This window comes from Labrus bergylta, chromosome 9, assembly GCF_963930695.1.
Source record: "Labrus bergylta chromosome 9, fLabBer1.1, whole genome shotgun sequence".
NCBI lineage: Eukaryota > Metazoa > Chordata > Actinopteri > Labriformes > Labridae > Labrus > Labrus bergylta.
The window spans coordinates 16,521,199-16,540,241 of NC_089203.1; the positions used below are offsets into that span (position 1 = coordinate 16,521,199).

At 40.7% G+C, this 19,043-nt stretch overlaps 2 protein-coding genes across 15 annotated transcripts in view; both read right to left on the minus strand.

Annotated features, from left to right (window-relative positions):
• Positions 1 to 19,043, minus strand: part of LOC109990510 (protocadherin alpha-C2) — a 196,522-nt gene that overhangs the window by 108,779 nt on the left and 68,700 nt on the right. Inside the window, exon 1 of one of the 14 annotated variants that reach the window (XM_065958486.1) lies at positions 16,285 to 18,791. The exons of 12 other annotated variants lie outside the window; for them this stretch is intronic. In XM_065958486.1, the coding sequence (XP_065814558.1) occupies positions 16,285 to 18,636 (2,352 nt within the window). In that variant the 5' untranslated portion in view covers positions 18,637 to 18,791. Of the gene's footprint in view, positions 1 to 13,008; positions 15,488 to 16,284; positions 18,792 to 19,043 lie in introns of those variants that run through there. One more of the 14 variants, XM_065958487.1, reaches the window with a different exon arrangement.
• On the minus strand, positions 7,801 to 11,686 carry LOC136179999 (protocadherin gamma-A11-like). Its single transcript, XM_065959041.1, has 2 exons — positions 9,335 to 11,686; positions 7,801 to 7,869 (listed from the first exon to the last, which is right to left on the minus strand). The coding sequence occupies exons 1-2, from the start codon at positions 11,684 to 11,686 to the stop codon at positions 7,801 to 7,803; spliced, it is 2,421 nt and encodes an 806-aa protein (XP_065815113.1).

The window sequence follows — 19,043 nt, forward strand, 5'->3', positions numbered from 1 at the left end:
AAGAGGAAGGTGCTTTGTCTTACTCAGCTCGACTCATTGCTCCAGCTTCTACAGAAGGAGGAGGCAGTGTGTAGAGGAGAGACTGCCTCTGTGTTTAGAGGGATAGAGGAGAACGGGGGTTGCATAATAGAATAAAGACTAACAACCAAAGGTATGTATTTAACGTAATTCAGAAACTAATCCAAAAAAAAACAGACTAAAGTAAGAGAAAAAAGAGAGTGCGGGGGAAATAGCAGCCTTTAAAAGGTGTGTCAACCATTTACATCCAGCCTGCAGTAACATTAAGAGACAGGAGGGGGCATACGAGAGAATAGCAGCCAGAGGAAATCAGGATGCGCAGGAGGAGGAGGAGGAGGAGATGGATAAAGAAAATGAGTGAAAGAGATTCTTTGTGTAAGACTGGGAATGAGGAGCTGAAAAAAGAGATGGATGGAAGAAATAAGCAATCGATTAAAGGTAAAGATTGGACAGAATGCACACTATAGAAAAGAGGGGCAGTGATAACGAGAACAAAGGCAGAGGAAGAGGGAGGGATGAGAAGAGAGTGAGTCGGTGGGAGGAGAGAGTGGGATGTGAGTCAGGCTTACAGCATCAACACTCATCTTCCACACCCATGTCTCATTGTTTTATTCATATGGTGATACAACAAGATAAGATGGCGGGAAAAATGGACGGACATGTAGAGAACAAAATACATGTAAACAACAAATTAACAACTCAAATGAGTGTGGGTGCAGGGCATCACACAGCCATATCGCCCAAATATCATAATAAAATAATACTAGCACTAGCCAGAAAGGCCAAAGTTCCTGATTTTTTTTTTTTATATGACAGATGGTTGACCTAAAAATAAATACAGCAGACCAACTTCACAAAATGAAAAGCTGAATGTGGGATGAGATGAGTCACGCACTGTTCAGAACAGCTCGATGGTTCACACTCAAAAATATGACCAGGAGGAGACAAATGACGTTCAACCCTTTTCCTGAAATAAGATAAAAACTGAAATTTCCACTATAGGTTTCATCTGTGTGAAAAAAAAACCCTTCTATGTGTACTGTACTCTAAAATGATCATTGGCTTTTAAACTGGTGACTCTGTGTGCAGTCCTGAAAGACCCCAGAGATCAATACATTTTAATTCACCAAATGTATAAGCTGAACACACATTACTTTTGTCAGTTAATACCGATGAAAATAATCTTATATCAGGTGAAAACTCCAAATTCATAACATTTTAAGGGAAATACATATTTTAATAATCAGGCCTATTTTTGAAAATACCTTTGCAGCTCAATAGATTCAGAATCATGATAGATTGTGGCACAACTCTTGAGCCAAAGTGAACATGAATAACACCACATGTGGAGTCATGATTTTATTAACCTAAAGGTTGCAACTTGCTCACTGTGTACCCTGTAGTTAAATCCATCTGAATAGATAGAATAAAGATTGACAATCCAGACGGTCGCATATCCATACACAATGACACAAAATAGCGTCCAATTTTAATGTCTGTACTCCTGGCCAACCAAGGTAACATTTTTACGGCAAAAAATAAATAAATAAAGTATATACAACAAAGAAGGCTAAGCAATTACAGAGAAGCTTAGTGAGGCCTGGACAGGGGCATATAGCCGCAGGGATAAGTGACACCCAACAGCTAGAAACTGGATCCCTCTAAAAGCCAACATCTGATCCCATCTATGCATGGCCAGAAATAAATACAACATACGGTATTAATCGGACAAGTGAATGGCAATTGTGGCCTTTCAAACCATCTACCTCGCTGTACGTGCTATAAGAGGGCAATCCTCTTACCAAGCCTGTAGACAAAGTGGGAACAGCTAACTCTGGATTTCCCAAAACAATTATTTCTGTAACATATCACAATCGGTCTTATAAACTCTTAGCACTTTGAGGTTAACAACAGGGTGGAAATACTCGTCTTCAGCTTAATAGCTGTCTCTCTTGCATGCATCCTTCCCCTGACCCCTCCGTCAGTTCAATCCTCCAAGCATGCAGTGATGACCTAAGTACAGCAGCAGATGTTGTGGCTGTATAAGCACTGATGCCAAACAGGAGCTGTGCAGACCTACATCTGTTCGGATCTCTGTTGATTCAGGAAAGAAAATAATGCATATTTAGACATTGCATGGGGCTAAATGCACCTAATGAAGCTAGCAAGCTGTAGTTATTACATCAGACAGGCAGATAGGTAAGCCAACATGTTGTTTGACACTGTTATTGAATCAAAACTGTTAAATTATTTAAAACCAGTTCATTCAAATGAAAAAAACAGAAAGCACATTAGCATTATGCAGAACCCTGAGCTACGCTTATATCAACCATCATGTATTTAAAATGACACATGAAGACAGTCTGCACAAATGGTTTTCATGAGTGCAATGTTGGTAATGCTCATAGAATTTAACCCAGCTCACACCCTGGAGAAAGGCCTCAGGGCCTTGGTGCAGCTTCTGTGAAAATTCTAAAATGAGAGCAGCAAGGTCCAACCTACAGGACTCATCCGCACAGCCATGAGTCAATGGACTGAGATGTAATGAAACTGAGGGCTTATATAACCAAGTGGTGGAGAGGAGAAAGGGTCAGACCCACTCACACAACACCAGGCATGAAAGAGAGAGTGAGGCTGTGAGAGTGAGAATAGTAACCAATAAAAGAATTGTTCAGATTTTCACAACCATGTCCGATCTATCTTACTTCTTGCAATGATAAAAATAATAATAATAATAATAATGTTTGCTGGATATGCGCACAAATAAAACCTGCATGAACCAGGTTTGACCCATATACTTAAGAGCAGTGACGACCCCAGGCCAGTTCACATCAAAGCCACACATGGCTTTGCACCATACTCATCATGTTCTAGGATAAATGACAAGAGCAAAAGGAGCTGTGCCAGGGAGTCTTGGCCCACAACTGTGCATGCAGCCCACAATGACATTTTTGGCTCCTTAATTTAAATGTTTCCTGTTAAACCAGAGGGAAAAGGTAGTGCATCTGTATGTTATCCCTTGCTGACACTTAATTTATCAAGTAGGAATCTAAGAAAAGTCAGCCCATAAACATCGCACCATATTTAATGAAAATATATGACAATTTATATTTATGATTTTTTACTAAGAACGCATGTAACAAATATAGTCCAACCCTTCTCTGCAACTTTGTTAAAAACACTTAACACAAATATTTACAGTTTGTTCAATAAATACTCTGTAAGCTGCACTGCAGCAGTGCCTGTGCTGGCTGACGTTCACTAAAACAACCTCTTGTTTCACCTTCACTAAATCACCTGATTGTTCAGCAAAGAGAAAAGCTGACACACACACACACACACACACACACACACACACACACACACACACACACACACACACACACACACACACACACACACACACACACACACACACACACACACACACACACACACACACACACACACACACACACACACACACAGTAATCGGCACATCAACACACTTGGGGAAGGTAAACCTATTCAGCAGCATCTGGACAGCTTGCTGTGCATGTGACACAATACAATTTTACCTAAGACAGTAACAATTTGCTTACATTTTCTTTAAAAACAACATCAATAAAATAATCAACAACCAAAGCTTGTATACCAGTTCCCTTTATCCCCCAACCAAACCACAACAGCATCTATAATTATGTATGAACAGTTAATCTGTAGTCAACCATGTCAACTGCTGATCAAAAATCAATAGCCAGTGGCTATATCCAGTGGTCTTTGTTGATAGAAGCGATAAAATGGAAATACATTGCTCAAGAACTACAGTTTTGATTGTCAATGTTGAGGTACTTTTTTGAGGATTGTTGCACTGCCTGTCAGACTTCTCTGATCTATATTCAGGTACTGTTCTGTCATAAGAGAAGTCTGGTTAAATACATTATACGGGTTGTTTCTTTAACCAATCAATAAAGTCAGTGAAAGGCCTAAACTTCTCTGGTAAGTCCACTTACTCTTGTGTAAGATATAGTGCTGCCGAGGCTGTTTGTAACTGATGAACTTGAACATCAATGGCCAATTATCTGCCTCCCCAATGCAGATTTATAAACACCATGCATGGTTCTTGTTAGGCAGATTGGATGGTTGTGATCGTTTTGTTCTGATTGACACTGCAACAAAGATGGAAAAAGAGTGTAAAACAATGCAGAATCTAGTGGGAGAGCTCATGTCAGTGATCATTAAGTCCAACAATACTGTATGTGGCTTTTAACAACTTGTCTGATGTAGCAAAGAAAGAGCAGAGAGAACAGACAGGTAAACAGAATATGCAGGCTCTTAATGTTTGCAAACCGTAATAGAAGTTATAAGTTCACAGACAGAACTAAAAGGTTTAGATTACCATTTTAGCTATGGCAGTAGCACATTTGTTTTATAAAGTGTAAGCAAGAGAGAATTAGCAACAAGATGCAGAAACTGAAGCTAGTCCGGATAAGTTCATCAATAAACAACAAAACTATGCAACTACACATCAGGTGTGTCCACTCATGACACCGGTTAGTCAGTTGTTTGTCTTTTTCTGTCCGTACACGTTTGTCTCAGCGGTAGAAGTTATGTCAGGGATGGAAGTAGAAATCTGTTGAAAAGTAAGCTTATTCAACAATCCTAACTTTTAGAGAGCTGATTGCATTAAGAGGTTACTCAAAAGAAACTTTGACGTAATGAAAAAAGCCATGTCCTTATGATGTTCTTAGAAATATTTTCAGTCATTGTATGTGTTGAAAGATCAGAAGAGTTATGCAATTGTTGAATTTGTTTTTACTATATCTGTGTTCTTTTCTTTTCTTTTATTATCATTTAATCCATTTATCATTTAATTCATGTGTCATATAGTCATAACTACTTTCTTTGATTTTACACATCCTATCAATCATGCACACATCTGCGGCGCCTATGCACCTGTGAGGTCAGGATAAGTGTGCCATACTTTGAGCAAAACCACATATGAACTCGTGGGTGTATAGTGCGTCTGCGAATCTGCATGGTTCGCGGTCTTCAAGCTAAAACCTCATATGAACTTGCTATCACCTGTGGATGTATCACGCTTCTGCGAATCTGCATTGTTGAAGTTTTACAGAAAAAAAGAGACAGTTTGGCTATAGAAATGCTGTGGAAAAGCTAATCGGGGCTCTTTTTTACTTTTACTAAAGGCTCCACGTCTCTCTGACTTTTAAATCCCTGTTTTGGGACTTAGTCTCTGAGACCGAGAGCTTTTAAAACCTCAACTGTCCACACCCTCGGGTTTAAACTTTTGAATTTGTATTTTACTTTTACTGTTTACTGTTTACTTTTTTATATTTTTACCTTTACTGATTTGTATTTGAATTTTGAATATCTTTTGAAGTTTTTTCAATACATTTTCTGAAACGTTTTGAAACCATTTTCTGACTGAAGTCACTCACACCACAAAGACCTCAGCCTCTCTTAAGGACGCCGCGTGAACCTCGGGAGGTAAGCATGAGCAGACACACCACAGCACACTTCTACTGACTTTTACTTCCTCATACACACCTAGCATCCGAGTGAGGAGAGTTGCAGTTAATCCCTCTCCGGGGGTGCGAGCCTCCGGGGGCTAATTTAGGGTCCTGAATCAAGGATTATACTTGAATCTAATTATTCTAGAAATGAATGACCAAATGAAGGCAGATAATCCTAGGGCTAGGCGGTTATATAAGTATTGCCTTCTCGACAGGGTGTTAGCGGAGTAATTTTACATAGCTCCAGTACTAGGAAAGAATAGACAAGCAGCTGGTAGGGAGCAAGCCCTAACATAGTTCTAGGAAAGAGTAGACTAGTTAACTAATGGGTGGTGAGCTTCCATTAGCTATAGGTAAAGTTATTCACCCCTTTATGCATGTCCAGACATGTAACATGTGACATATTATTTTTGGAACAAGGCTTTAGTTAATATATTTGTCTCACAGTGGATGTCTTTTCTTTGCTTCTGCAAGCTATAACACAACCAAGGGGAGCATGCTTTCCTTAAGCTGTTTTCTCTCAGCCCGCTTTTTTTCTGTGAAAGTGCCTTTCAATAAGGCGGATTAGGTGTATGTGAGTATGTGCAATGTGGTGTTACATGTGCGTACATGAGCAAAAGCGTCAGTGTGAAGTGTGATGATAAAGATAGTAGCTGTTTTTCGTTGTACCCTACTGTGTGTGTAAATTAGATTACCATCACTGCCGCTGACCTCAATGTGAGCGGCGCCAGCCTCCAACAAAGCTGGAGCAATAAGGGAGAATGTGCCCTACTGACACACAACAGCACATGCAGCATCCACAGCAACAACCCTACAGGCATCAGGCACAGCAATGCCGAACTAAAGAGCATGTGGCAGAATAAGAGACGAGATAGACTAGAGTTAGACAGACAGCAAACGAGCATGAAACGGAATATGGTGGCATATGAAGGAGGAAACGAAGGACAGACACATGGAAGCAGGAAAAGGAGGGCAAGAGTAGGATGGGGGAGGGGCACACAGTGATATCAATATGGAGGGGAAGGAGGAGAGAAATGGTGTAGAGGCAGAGAGGGGAGCTGAAAACATGCTGGAATTAAAAGCAGTCTTCTGTATGAAACAAAAACTGCAACAGAGCTGGAAGAGAACAAGGCGTACTGCAAAGAACAGAATCTTATAAAATCACATTTATAATGCTGTATCTTAGAAAAACAACAAAGATGGGTTGGGGAGGCATAACAAGTTGGAAAGAGGGGAAAGTGGGGAAAAAAAATTGCAGAAGTTTAATTCTAATTTAAATGAGTAGCCGAATATTTTAAGACTGATTTCCCTAAACCGCTGAATTGACAGTACATCCAGATCTTTCTGCCACATCTGTCTCCTCCTCCTAATTTGTCCTTTTACCCTCTCTTCTGATGACACTGAATACAGTTAAACAGGGAAAATGCTCTCACCCTCTTAACAAAGACAACATACAAAATACCACGGTCATTGCACTGTAAATGATTTTCTGTGCAGACACTCAGCATGCAAACACAATTGCACTGATCTGCTGAGCCAGCCAAGCAGATAGACAAAGCCATTGAAGCAAGCAGCCACACCCCCACCAAAGAGAGTACACAGAAGGGAAATATACAAGCAATACACAGTGTTAGGCTGCATCTGGTTAACAGTGTCCTGTTGCACAGGAATGTTTGAAATGAAAGTCACACGGAAGCGAACAACACACACTATAAATACATTGATTCTTTAGGTAGCAGTGCATTATAAAATGCTGTTAAAAACCAACATACATTTGATTTTGAGTGCATCAAGAAAATGTGCATGATAAAACACAATGTGTTCATTCTTCTCATGTGCTTGCTTTCTGTATGCAGCTCATGACCTTACACTGACAGTCCACCCCCTGCTCTTCTCTCATCCATTATTTCTCTCTTCTCAAAATTCTCTTGCAAAGTACAAAAAAAAAGTGCAGCAGTGCACATTTGTCACAGTGTAACCGGAGACAACCCAGCACTTTTTAGGTTTAATGTGTGATGCACTCATTTTTAATCACATCAATAAATCTTCCCTGGGCATCTGCTGTCCAGGCACAGCTTAGCACTGATGCTGAACACATGATGCTTTTTCTCACACACAAACATGTGCACATAAAATATGCATACAAATGCATAAGGGCAGTTTTGACTGTATATGAAGCACCGAATAAAAGTAGAAAGTGCGTTCAGCCCCTCTAGAAACTGAGCTGCTGCCTTACTCTGACTGTACTGATCTATTCCCTCTCTGTGTTTCACACTCCACTGCGACTAACTGTTTTATTCACATGCTGCTCACTGTGGCCAAACATGCTGCTGGTTTTCTGCAAAGACAAATTAAATGACAGTTTAAAAAACACATTTTTTTTCGACAGCCATTTTCTAGGTAGCAAATCTAAGGTTGACCCAGTTGTTTGATAGAAAAGATTATCTCCATGTGGTAAAATGTCTAATTAGAAGCTCAACAATTCCTGCCTTTACTATTACGTCTTTATCTGCACCATCTGTTGCCCGAATTACAATCGAGATTTCACTGACATAATCCATGTGTTTCTATTTAAATAAACCCATTTTCATTAAACATTGTGTGATGTTTATGGGTGAACCATACAAAAGCCTCATCCCCTCCCCCTCCTCTCCTGCTCTCTATCCTTCCCTCCCTCCCCGCTTGCCTCCTTCATCCACTTCCGCTGCTGTTGCTAAGAGCATTGGGTGTATGCTAGTCTGTGAAAACCAGTAGACTCAGAGAGGTGGATCTCCTCGTGGGTTGCTATGGGCAACACACAGTGTAAAACAGAGAATCAGAAGCCCAGCATGCAGACCTCCATACATGATAAAGACTGACCTATTTTTCTCAGTCAAAAGAGATCATCTGCACAGAAGCTATAGCATGTAGAAATGAAACCCAAATTGCATACGCTCTGCTGCCAAGTAGTGTGTAATTCAAAGCACAAAAAGCTAATTAAATGATAAATAGTCAAATATTTTTTGTTGTTGCTTTGCAGGCGTGAATTGAGTGGAGATCCCTGCTGAAGCAAAGTGCTCCAGCCCCTGCACCTGACGGGCTTTATATTGTGATTCACTGCACACTACCCGCAGGCTCTCTCTCCCCATCTCTGTTGTAGCTGCAGCCATTCATGGCCCACTGAATCACCTCGACTACATCAGCAAGCACAGACCTCAAGTAACTCAGTCAGTCGGTCACTTACTCTTTTCACATAAAACGACCATTGAAGATGGTAACATCATGCAAAAACACCCTCTTTATATCCAAAGACACATTTCAAATACTCACAAATAATAGACAACAACATTTATTTTTCTTACTGACTATTTTGATATTTTGACTCTGTAAGGGCATTATATTAGACAAAGGACAATATGCAGTTGCTCACATGACCAGGATCTTAGGAAATACTTTGTGAAAAGAAGCTTTGGTCTCAACAGCAAGGTTGCTTCATTTCCTGAGATGACTTTTAAATAGGGACAACGCAGAGTGAATAACACAGACAATATACAAACTGCCGTAAAATGTGTTATAAGTGAACAGTGAGGAACCCAACTTACAATCATCTATAACAACTAATGAACTTGGCAGACAACCTCTTAAACTCCCCCAAAGATGGATTTTATATCTGCATTTCTTTCCAACTTCACTAAGTAGGTGTTGAAGTCATTTTTGGCAATTTAATTTTAATCTTTAATGAAGGCATAAGTATCTTTGTTTCGTTTTTTTGTTTTGCAAGTATTATTCCAAAAACTGCCTTGTAATGAAGTCACCTTTCTTACCTCTGTAGATGTCCTCCTCCTGTCAGGGAGCACTAGTGTGTTGGCATGGCTGCCCGGGACTATAGTAGATCCAATACTCATTCTGGGTCCCACTAACATGTAGCGTTTGTCTCCAGATCTGTACTGGATGCTGTGACACAGTGTCCCGTCATAATTAGTCTCTTGTAGGTATTTAGAAGTGTAGTCTGTGGATTTGGAGCACTGCATTGCAATGAGCACGATGATGCTGATGAGAAAAAGTGCTGAAACTGAGGCCAAAGTTATCATGAGATAAAAAGTGACATTACTCTCCTCATCATCGTTTGTTGCACTTTTAACATCAGAAGCAGCAAAAGCCTCTTTGGGCTCCACAACTTTGACAATGACAGTAGCTGTTGCAGAGAGGGAAACGTTGCCATTGTCTTTGACCAGTATGACCAGTTTCTGCTCAGCCTCGTCTGTCTCTGTGAATGAGCGAAGTGTTCTGATCTGTCCTGTATAGCGGTCCAAAGCAAAGAGACTGTGCTCAGTCACTTCCTGCAGTGAAAACAGTAACCAGCCGTTATATCCTATATCAGCGTCATAGGCTCTGACTTTAGTCACCAAGTGTGCTGCGTTCACATTGCGGGGAATCTCCTCCACACCTTCAGCAGAACCGTTGGAGCTGACTGGATACAGGATGACTGGAGCGTTGTCGTTCTGATCCAGAATGAACACGTTCACTGTGACGTTGCTGCTTAGTGACGGAGTTCCAGAATCTGTGGCCACAACTTGGAACTGGAACGTTTTCACTGTTTCAAAGTCAAAACTTTTCAGTGCAGTGATGTCTCCATTTTCTGAGTTAATGTTGAGAAAAGATGTAAATGATTTGTGCTCATCCCCATTTCTTACAATGTTATATGATATTAAAGCATTGTCAGCCTCATCACAATCATGAGCACTCACTGAAAACAAAGATGCTCCTGCTACATTGTTCTCAACAACATAAAAGGTATATGGACTTGTTGAAAACTCTGGACTGTTGTCATTCACATCTGATACAGACACACTAATTGTCCTCTGAGATGACAAAGGTTGTTCACCACCATCTTTTGCAATTATGGTCACATCATATGTTGACTGTTGCTCTCTGTCAAGTAGAGATTTAGTGACTATAGAGTACATATTGTCTTGTAAAGAAGGTGTTAATGTAAAAGGTACATCCTCACTTATATAACAGATCACCTTTCCATTTACACCTGAATCCCTGTCCTGCACACTTATCAAGGCTACTGTCGTTCCAGGTTTGGAATCCTCAGGAATTGCTTTGGAAAAGGATGTCACCTCAATGTCAGGTGCGTTATCATTCAGGTCCACTATAGTTATTACAACACTTTTTTCTGTTTCCAGGGCGACTTGCCCTTTATCAGAAGCTTTAATATCAATTTCGTACCTGTCATTTGCTTCAAAATCTATCAGCCCTTTAACAATAATTGTACCTGTGTTAGGATCAACTTCAAAAAGTTTGCGTAATTTATTATTCACATTATCGCCAAACGAATAAACCACCTCGCCATTTAAACCATCATCTAAATCGGTGGCATTTACTTGCATGATAGTTGTGCCTATCGGTGAATTTTCTTTCAGCATTGCAGAGTAGGAGTCTTTTGCAAAAACTGGCATATTGTCATTTACATCCAAAACATTAACTAGAATTGCCATGCTTCCAGATTTAGCAGGCTTTCCTCCATCAACTGCTGTCAACATTAATCTATGACTTCTTGAAGTTTCTTTGTCCAGTGGTTTATGCAAATACAATACAGGAATTTTCCCATTCTTTCCTCTATCTTTAACCTCCAGACGAAAGTGTTCATTTGGGCTCAGCCTATACTGTTGAATAGAATACATATCACTATCTGGATCAAGGGCGCCTTGTAGCTGAAATCGCGCCCCAGGTAAAGCAGATTCAGATATCTGTAACTGAGTCTCGTTTTCGGGGAAGGTGGGGGAGTGATCGTTTACATCCAAAATCTCAATAGCGACGTAATGCACCTCTAACGGATTCTCCAGAACAGTCTTTATGTTAACAATGCAGCTGCTGATCTGTTCACACACCTCCTCTCGGTCAATTTTTCGGTTAACGTGTAAGATGCCATGATTGTTGAGATGAAACAACGGGTCCGTAGATCCAGAAACGATACGAAAGCCTCTGGCATTCAAAGCAGTGCTGTCCAGCCCTAAATCTTTTGCGACATTCCCAACAACAGAACCCACCTTGGTCTCTTCAGCAATAGAGTATCGTAGCTGTGCCGAAGCAACATTTAAAGTAAGATCCAAGGTAACAATGACAACGACCAGGCGCTCCAACCACGCGCTGCATCCACGTCGTGCCATTTTCGGATTTGGAAAAAAAAAAAAAAAAATCCTTAATGTGGGTATGTTAAATGTTGGTCCAAACAAGGACAGGCATTTTCATCAACATTAACAGCTTCCTCAAATAAGAGACATGTAGGGAAACGAGTCACACGTTTGAAGCCATCGCCCTCTTAAGCAAGAGTGCACCCTGTCGCGAAAACTAACTACTCACGTGACGTATTTGACGTTCAACCAAGAGTCTTTCATTTCAACAAGCAGTGACACCATGCGAGCTGATGTTACAATGCAGATACATGTTCTATAAAACATAACTGTGGTTAAATGTCCCCTATGCCGGAGGATGTAAGCATTAAAATAATACAAGTGGAGCACGTTGCCTCTCAGAATGAATGACATCTGCAGACCATACACCTGGGATACATCTGATTTCTATTAAATGATTCAAGCCCAAATTAAGAATAAAATAATGATTATTACCTCCATTTTTTCATTCATTGTCTAAAACATGTTTTACCTCTCTAGTTGCTCTCCTTCAGTAAGGGAGCAGCCATGTATTAGTATAGCTGCTCGTGATATGTCCTGTGTTCAATATCAGTTATCACGTTATGAGTGGCGTTAACATTCTGGGCTGCGTGAAATCCAAACACACAACCATCGTAAAAAGCAACTACTGAACTAAGCAGTTCCATAATAACCATCTCGTCAACTATTTATAGGATATCATTTTTTTCTCCAGTCCGTTTCCATCAAGCTTCTCTGAGGAGATTCTGTGTTTCAGTTCTTCTCTGCAAAATTAAATCATTCAGACCCGCATCTCATCCGTCTGTCATTCACACAAAATCTGCCATTATTAAAGTGTGACCTTGTAATTAACATACTTCACAAAGTATTTTAATTCAAATATTGCGACCTAGAAATATTTGTATGCAATTGAATTTGACAGAAGAAAGCACACTACACTGTAAGTTAGAAAGTACTGTATATAATATTATTTCACATTTGTTCAATTTGTTAATTAGAAAAACATACATGTACTGTAATTTTATTGTAGATTACACAGAAATTAAAAAGTTGTTATGAACTCTTTAAATTTTAGGTTTGATAAATGACGTCATTGGCCGGCATGCAGAGGTGACGTAAATGGTCGGGGTCGTGGTCAAGGGATGAATGCGCATGTATGCCGTTTTTGTTGTGAGGACCCGATGCTTCTTAAGAAAGAGAATCATAAAAAAAATACAGCACCGGGAAGAATAAAGTTGCCAAACGGAAGACAGAGTCCTGGTCTTTTGATAGGTGCAACACATACAGTAAGTTTTACACTTAGTGATCATTTATCTTACCTCAGTAGAAGTTCTCCTCCTGTCAGGGAGCACTAGTGTGTTGGCATGGCTCCCCGGGACTATAGTAGATCCTATACTCATTCTGGGTCCCACTAACATGTAGCGTTTGTCTCCGGATCTGTACTGGATGCTGTGACACAGTGTCCCGTCATAATTAGTCTCTTGTAAATATTTGGAAGTGTAGTCTGTGGATTTGGAGCACTGCATTGCAATGAGCACGATGATGCTGATGAGAAAAAGTGCTGAAACTGAGGCCAAAGTTATCATGAGATAAAAAGTGACATTACTCTCCTCATCATCGTTTGTTGCACTTTTAACATCAGAAGCAGCAAAAGCCTCTTTGGGCTCCACAACTTTGACAATGACAGTAGCTGTTGCAGAGAGGGAAACGTTGCCATTGTCTTTGACCAGTATGACCAGTTTCTGCTCAGCCTCGTCTGTCTCTGTGAATGAGCGAAGTGTTCTGATCTGTCCTGTATAGCGGTCCAAAGCAAAGAGACTGTGCTCAGTCACTTCCTGCAGTGAAAACAGTAACCAGCCGTTATATCCTATATCAGCGTCATAGGCTCTGACTTTAGTCACCAAGTGTGCTGCGTTCACATTGCGGGGAATCTCCTCCACACCTTCAGCAGAACCGTTGGAGCTGACTGGATACAGGATGACTGGAGCGTTGTCGTTCTGATCCAGAATGAACACGTTCACTGTGACGTTGCTGCTTAGTGACGGAGTTCCAGAATCTGTGGCCACAACTTGGAACTGGAACGTTTTCACTGTTTCAAAGTCAAAACTTTTCAGTGCAGTGATGTCTCCATTTTCTGAGTTAATGTTAAGAAAAGATGTAAATGATTTGTGCTCATCCCCATTTCTTACAATGTTATATGATATTAAAGCATTGTCAGCCTCATCACAATCATGAGCACTCACTGAAAACAAAGATGCTCCTGCTACATTGTTCTCAACAACATAAAAGGTATATGGACTTGTTGAAAACTCTGGACTGTTGTCATTCACATCTGATACAGACACACTAATTGTCCTCTGAGATGACAAAGGTTGTTCACCACCATCTTTTGCAATTATGGTCACATCATACGTTGACTGTTGCTCTCTGTCAAGTAGAGATTTAGTGACAATAGAGTACATATTGTCTTGTAAAGAAGGTGTTAATGTAAAAGGTACATCCTCACTTATATAACAGATCACCTTTCCATTTACACCTGAATCCCTGTCATGCACACTTATCAAGGCTACTGTCGTTCCAGGTTTGGAATCCTCAGGAATTGCTTTGGAAAAAGACGTCACCTCAATGTCAGGTGCGTTATCATTCAGGTCCACTATAGTTATTACAACACTTTTTTCTGTTTCCAGGGGCACTGACCCTTTATCAGAAGCTTTAATATCAATTTCGTACCTGTCTTTTGCTTCAAAATCTATCAGCCCTTTAACAATAATTGTACCTGTGTTAGGATCAACTTCAAAAAGTTTGCGTAATTTATTATTCACATTATCGCCAAACGAATAAACCACCTCGCCATTTAAACCATCATCTAAATCGGTGGCATTTACTTGCATGATAGTTGTGCCTATCGGTGAATTTTCTTTTAGCACTGCAGAGTAGGAGTCTTTTGCAAAAACTGGCATATTGTCATTTACATCCAAAACATTAACTAGAATTGCCATGCTTCCAGATTTAGCAGGCTTTCCTCCATCAACCGCTGTCAACATTAATCTATGACTTCTTGAAGTTTCTTTGTCCAGTGGTTTATGCAAATACAAAAGAGGGATTTTCCCATCAGTTCCTCTATCTTTTACCTCCAGACGAAAGTGTTCATTTGGGCTGAGCCTATACTGTTGAATAGAATACATATCACTATCTGGATCAAGGGCGCCTTGTAGCTGAAATCGCGCCCCAGGTAAAGCAGATTCAGATATCTGTAACTGAGTCTCGTTTTCGGGGAAGGTGGGGGAGTGATCGTTTACATCCAAAATCTCAATAGCGACGTAATGCACCTCTAACGGATTCTCCAGAACAGTCTTTATGTTAATAATGCAGCTGCTGATCTGTTCACACACCTCCTCTCGGTCAATCTTTCGGTTAACGTGTAAGATGCCATGATTGTTGAGATGAAACAACGGGTCCGTAGATCCAGAAACGATGCGAAAGCCTCTGGCATTCAAAGCAGTGCTGTCCAGCCCTAAATCTTTTGCGACATTCCCAACAACAGAACCCACCGTGAGCTCTTCAGCAATAGAGTATCGTAGCTGTGCCGAAGCAACATTTAAAGTAAGATCCAAGGTAACAATGACAACGACCAGGCGCTCCAACCACGCGCTGCATCCACGTCGTGCCATTTTCGGATTTGGAAAAAAAAAAAAAAAAATCCTTAATGTGGGTATGTTAAATGTTGGTCCAAACAAGAACAGGCATTTTAAGCAACATTAACAGCTTCCTCGAACAACAGGCACGTAGGGAAACGAGTCACACGTTTGAAGCCGTCGCCCTCTTAAACACGAGTGCACCCTGTCGCGAAAAAACACCCAACTACTCACGTGACGTAGATGATGTTAAACCCAGAGTCTTTCATTTCAACAAGCAGTGACACCATGCGAGCTGATGTTACAATGCAGATACAACTTCCATAAAACATACCTGTGGTTAAATGTCCCCTATGCCGGAGGATGTAAGCATTAAAATAATACAAGTGGATCACGTTGCCTCTCAGAATGAATGACATCTGCAGACCATACACCTGGGGTACATCTGATTTCCATTAAATGATTAAAGCCCAAATTATGAATAAAATAATGATTATAACCTCCATTATTCCATTCATTGTCTAAAACATGTTTTACCTCTCTAGTTGCTCTCCTTCAGTAAGGGAGCAGCCATGTATTAGTATAGCTGCTCGTGATATGTGCTGTGTTCAATATCAGTTATCACGTTATGAGTGGAGTTAACATTCTGGGCTGCGTGAAATCCAAACACACAACCATCGTAAAAAGCAACTACTGAACTAAGCAGTTCCATAAAAACCATCTCGTCAACTATTTATAGGATATCATTTTTTCTGCAGTCCGTTTCCATGAAGCTTCTCTGAGGACATTCTGTGTTTCAGTTCTTCTCTGCAAATTTGAATCATTCAGACCCGCATCTCATCCGTCTGTCATTCACACAAAATCTCCCATTATTAATGTGTGACCTTGTAATTAACATACTACACAAAGTATTTTTTAATTCTTACAGGTAGCTGTGCACTAAGTGTTCATTTCTCTCACCTCAGTAGATGTCCTCCTCCTGTCAGGGAGCACTAGTGTGTTGGCATGGCTGCCCGGGACTATAGTAGATCCTATACTCATTCTGGGTCCCACTAACATGTAGCGTTTCTCTCCAGATCTGTACTGGATGCTGTGACACAGTGTCCCGTCATAATTAGCCTCTTGTAGATATTTGGAAGTGTAGTCTGTGGATTTGGAGCACTGCATTGCAATGAGCACGATGATGCTGATGAGAAAAAGTGCTGAAACTGAGGCCAAAGTTATCATGAGATAAAAAGTGACATTACTCTCCTCACCATCGTTTGTTGCACTTTTAACATCAGAAGCAGCAAAAGCCTCTTTGGGCTCCACAACTTTGACAATGACAGTAGCTGTTGCAGAGAGGGAAACGTTGCCATTGTCTTTGACCAGTATGACCAGTTTCTGCTCAGCCTCGTCTGTCTCTGTGAATGAGCGAAGTGTTCTGATCTGTCCTGTATAGCGGTCCAAAGCAAAGAGACTGTGCTCAGTCACTTCCTGCAGTGAAAACAGTAACCAGCCGTTATATCCTATATCAGCGTCATAGGCTCTGACTTTAGTCACCAAGTGTGCTGCGTTCACATTGCGGGGAATCTCCTCCACACCTTCAGCAGAACCGTTGGAGCTGACTGGATACAGGATGACTGGAGCGTTGTCGTTCTGATCCAGAATGAACACGTTCACTGTGACGTTGCTGCTTAGTGACGGAGTTCCAGAATCTGTGGCCACAACTTGGAACTGGAACGTTTTCACTGTTTCAAAGTCAAAACTTTTCAGTGCAGTGATGTCTCCATTTTCTGAGTTAATGTTAAGAAAAGATGTAAATGATTTGTGCTCATCCCCATTTCTTACAATGTTATATGATATTAAAGCATTGTCAGCCTCATCACAATCATGAGCACTCACTGAAAACAAAGATGCTCCTGCTACATTGTTCTCAACAACATAAAAGGTATATGGACTTGTTGAAAACTCTGGACTGTTGTCATTCACATCTGATACAGACACACTAATTGTCCTCTGAGATGACAAAGGTTGTTCACCACCATCTTTTGCAATTATGGTCACATCATATGTTGACTGTTGCTCTCTGTCAAGTAGAGATTTAGTGACAATAGAGTACATATTGTCTTGTAAAGAAGGTGTTAATGTAAAAGGTACATCCTCACTTAAATAACAGATCACCTTTCCATTTACACCTGAATCCCTGTCCTGCACACTTATCAAGGCTACTGTCGTTCCAGGTTTGGAATCCTCAGGAATTGCTTTGGAAAAAGATGTCACCTCAATGTCAGGTGCGTTATCATTCAGGTCCACTATAGTTATTACAACACTTTTTTCTGTTGCTAGGGGTACTGTTCCTTTATCTGAGGCTTTAACATTAATTTCATACCTGTCTTTTGCTTCAAAATCTATCAGCCCTTTAACAACAATTTCACCAGTATTGGGATCAATTTCAAAAAGTTTGCGTAATTTATTGTTTACATTATTGCTGAACAAATAAACCACCTCGCCATTTAAACCATCATCTAAATCGGTGGCATTTACTTGCATGATAGTTGTGCCTATCGGTGAATTTTCTTTTAGCATTGCAGAGTAGGAGTCTTTTGCAAAAACTGGCATATTGTCATTTACATCCAAAACATTAACTAGAATTGCCATGCTTCCAGATTTAGCAGGCTTTCCTCCATCAACCGCTGTCAACATTAATCTATGACTTCTTGAAGTTTCTTTGTCCAGTGGTTTATGCAAATACAATACAGGAATTTTCCCATCCTCTCCTCCACCTTTTACCTCCAGACGAAAGTGGTCATTTTGGCTGAGCCTATACTGTTGAATAGAATACATATCACTATCTGGATCATGGGCGCCTTGTAGCTGAAATCGCGCCCCAGGTAAAGCAGATTCTGAAATCTCTAAATGTGTCTCGTTTTCGGGGAAGGTGGGGGAGTGATCGTTGACATCCAAAATCTCAATAGCGACGTAATGCACCTCTAACGGATTCTCCAGAACAGTCTTTATGTTAACAATGCAGCTGCTTATCCGTTCACACACCTCCTCTCTGTCAATCTTTCGGTTAACGTGTAAGATGCCATGATTGTTGAGATGAAACAACGGGTCCGTAGATCCAGAAACGATGCGAAAGCCTCTGGCATTCAAAGCAGTGCTGTCCAGCCCTAAATCTTTTGCGACATTCCCAACAACAGAACCCACCTTGGTCTCTTCAGCAATAGAGTATCGTAGCTGTGCCGAAGCAACATTTAAAGTAAGATCCAAGGTAACAATGACAACGACCAGGCGCTCCAACCACGAGCTGCATCCACGTCGTGCCATTTTCGGATTTGGAAAAAAAAAAAAAAAAAATCCTTAATGTGGGTATGTTAAATGTTGGTCCAAACAAGAACAGGCATTTTAAGCAACATTAACAGCTTCCTCGAACAACAGGCACGTAGGGAAACGAGTCACACGTTTGAAGCCGTCGCCCTCTTAAACACGAGTGCACCCTGTCGCGAAAAAACACCCAACTACTCACGTGACGTAGATGATGTTAAACCCAGAGTCTTTCATTTCAACAAGCAGTGACACCATGCGAGCTGATGTTACAATGCAGATACAACTTCCATAAAACATACCTGTGGTTAAATTTCCCCTATGCCGGAGGATGTAAGCATTAAAATAATACAAGTGGATCACGTTGCCTCTCAGAATGAATGACATCTGCAGACCATACACCTGGGGTA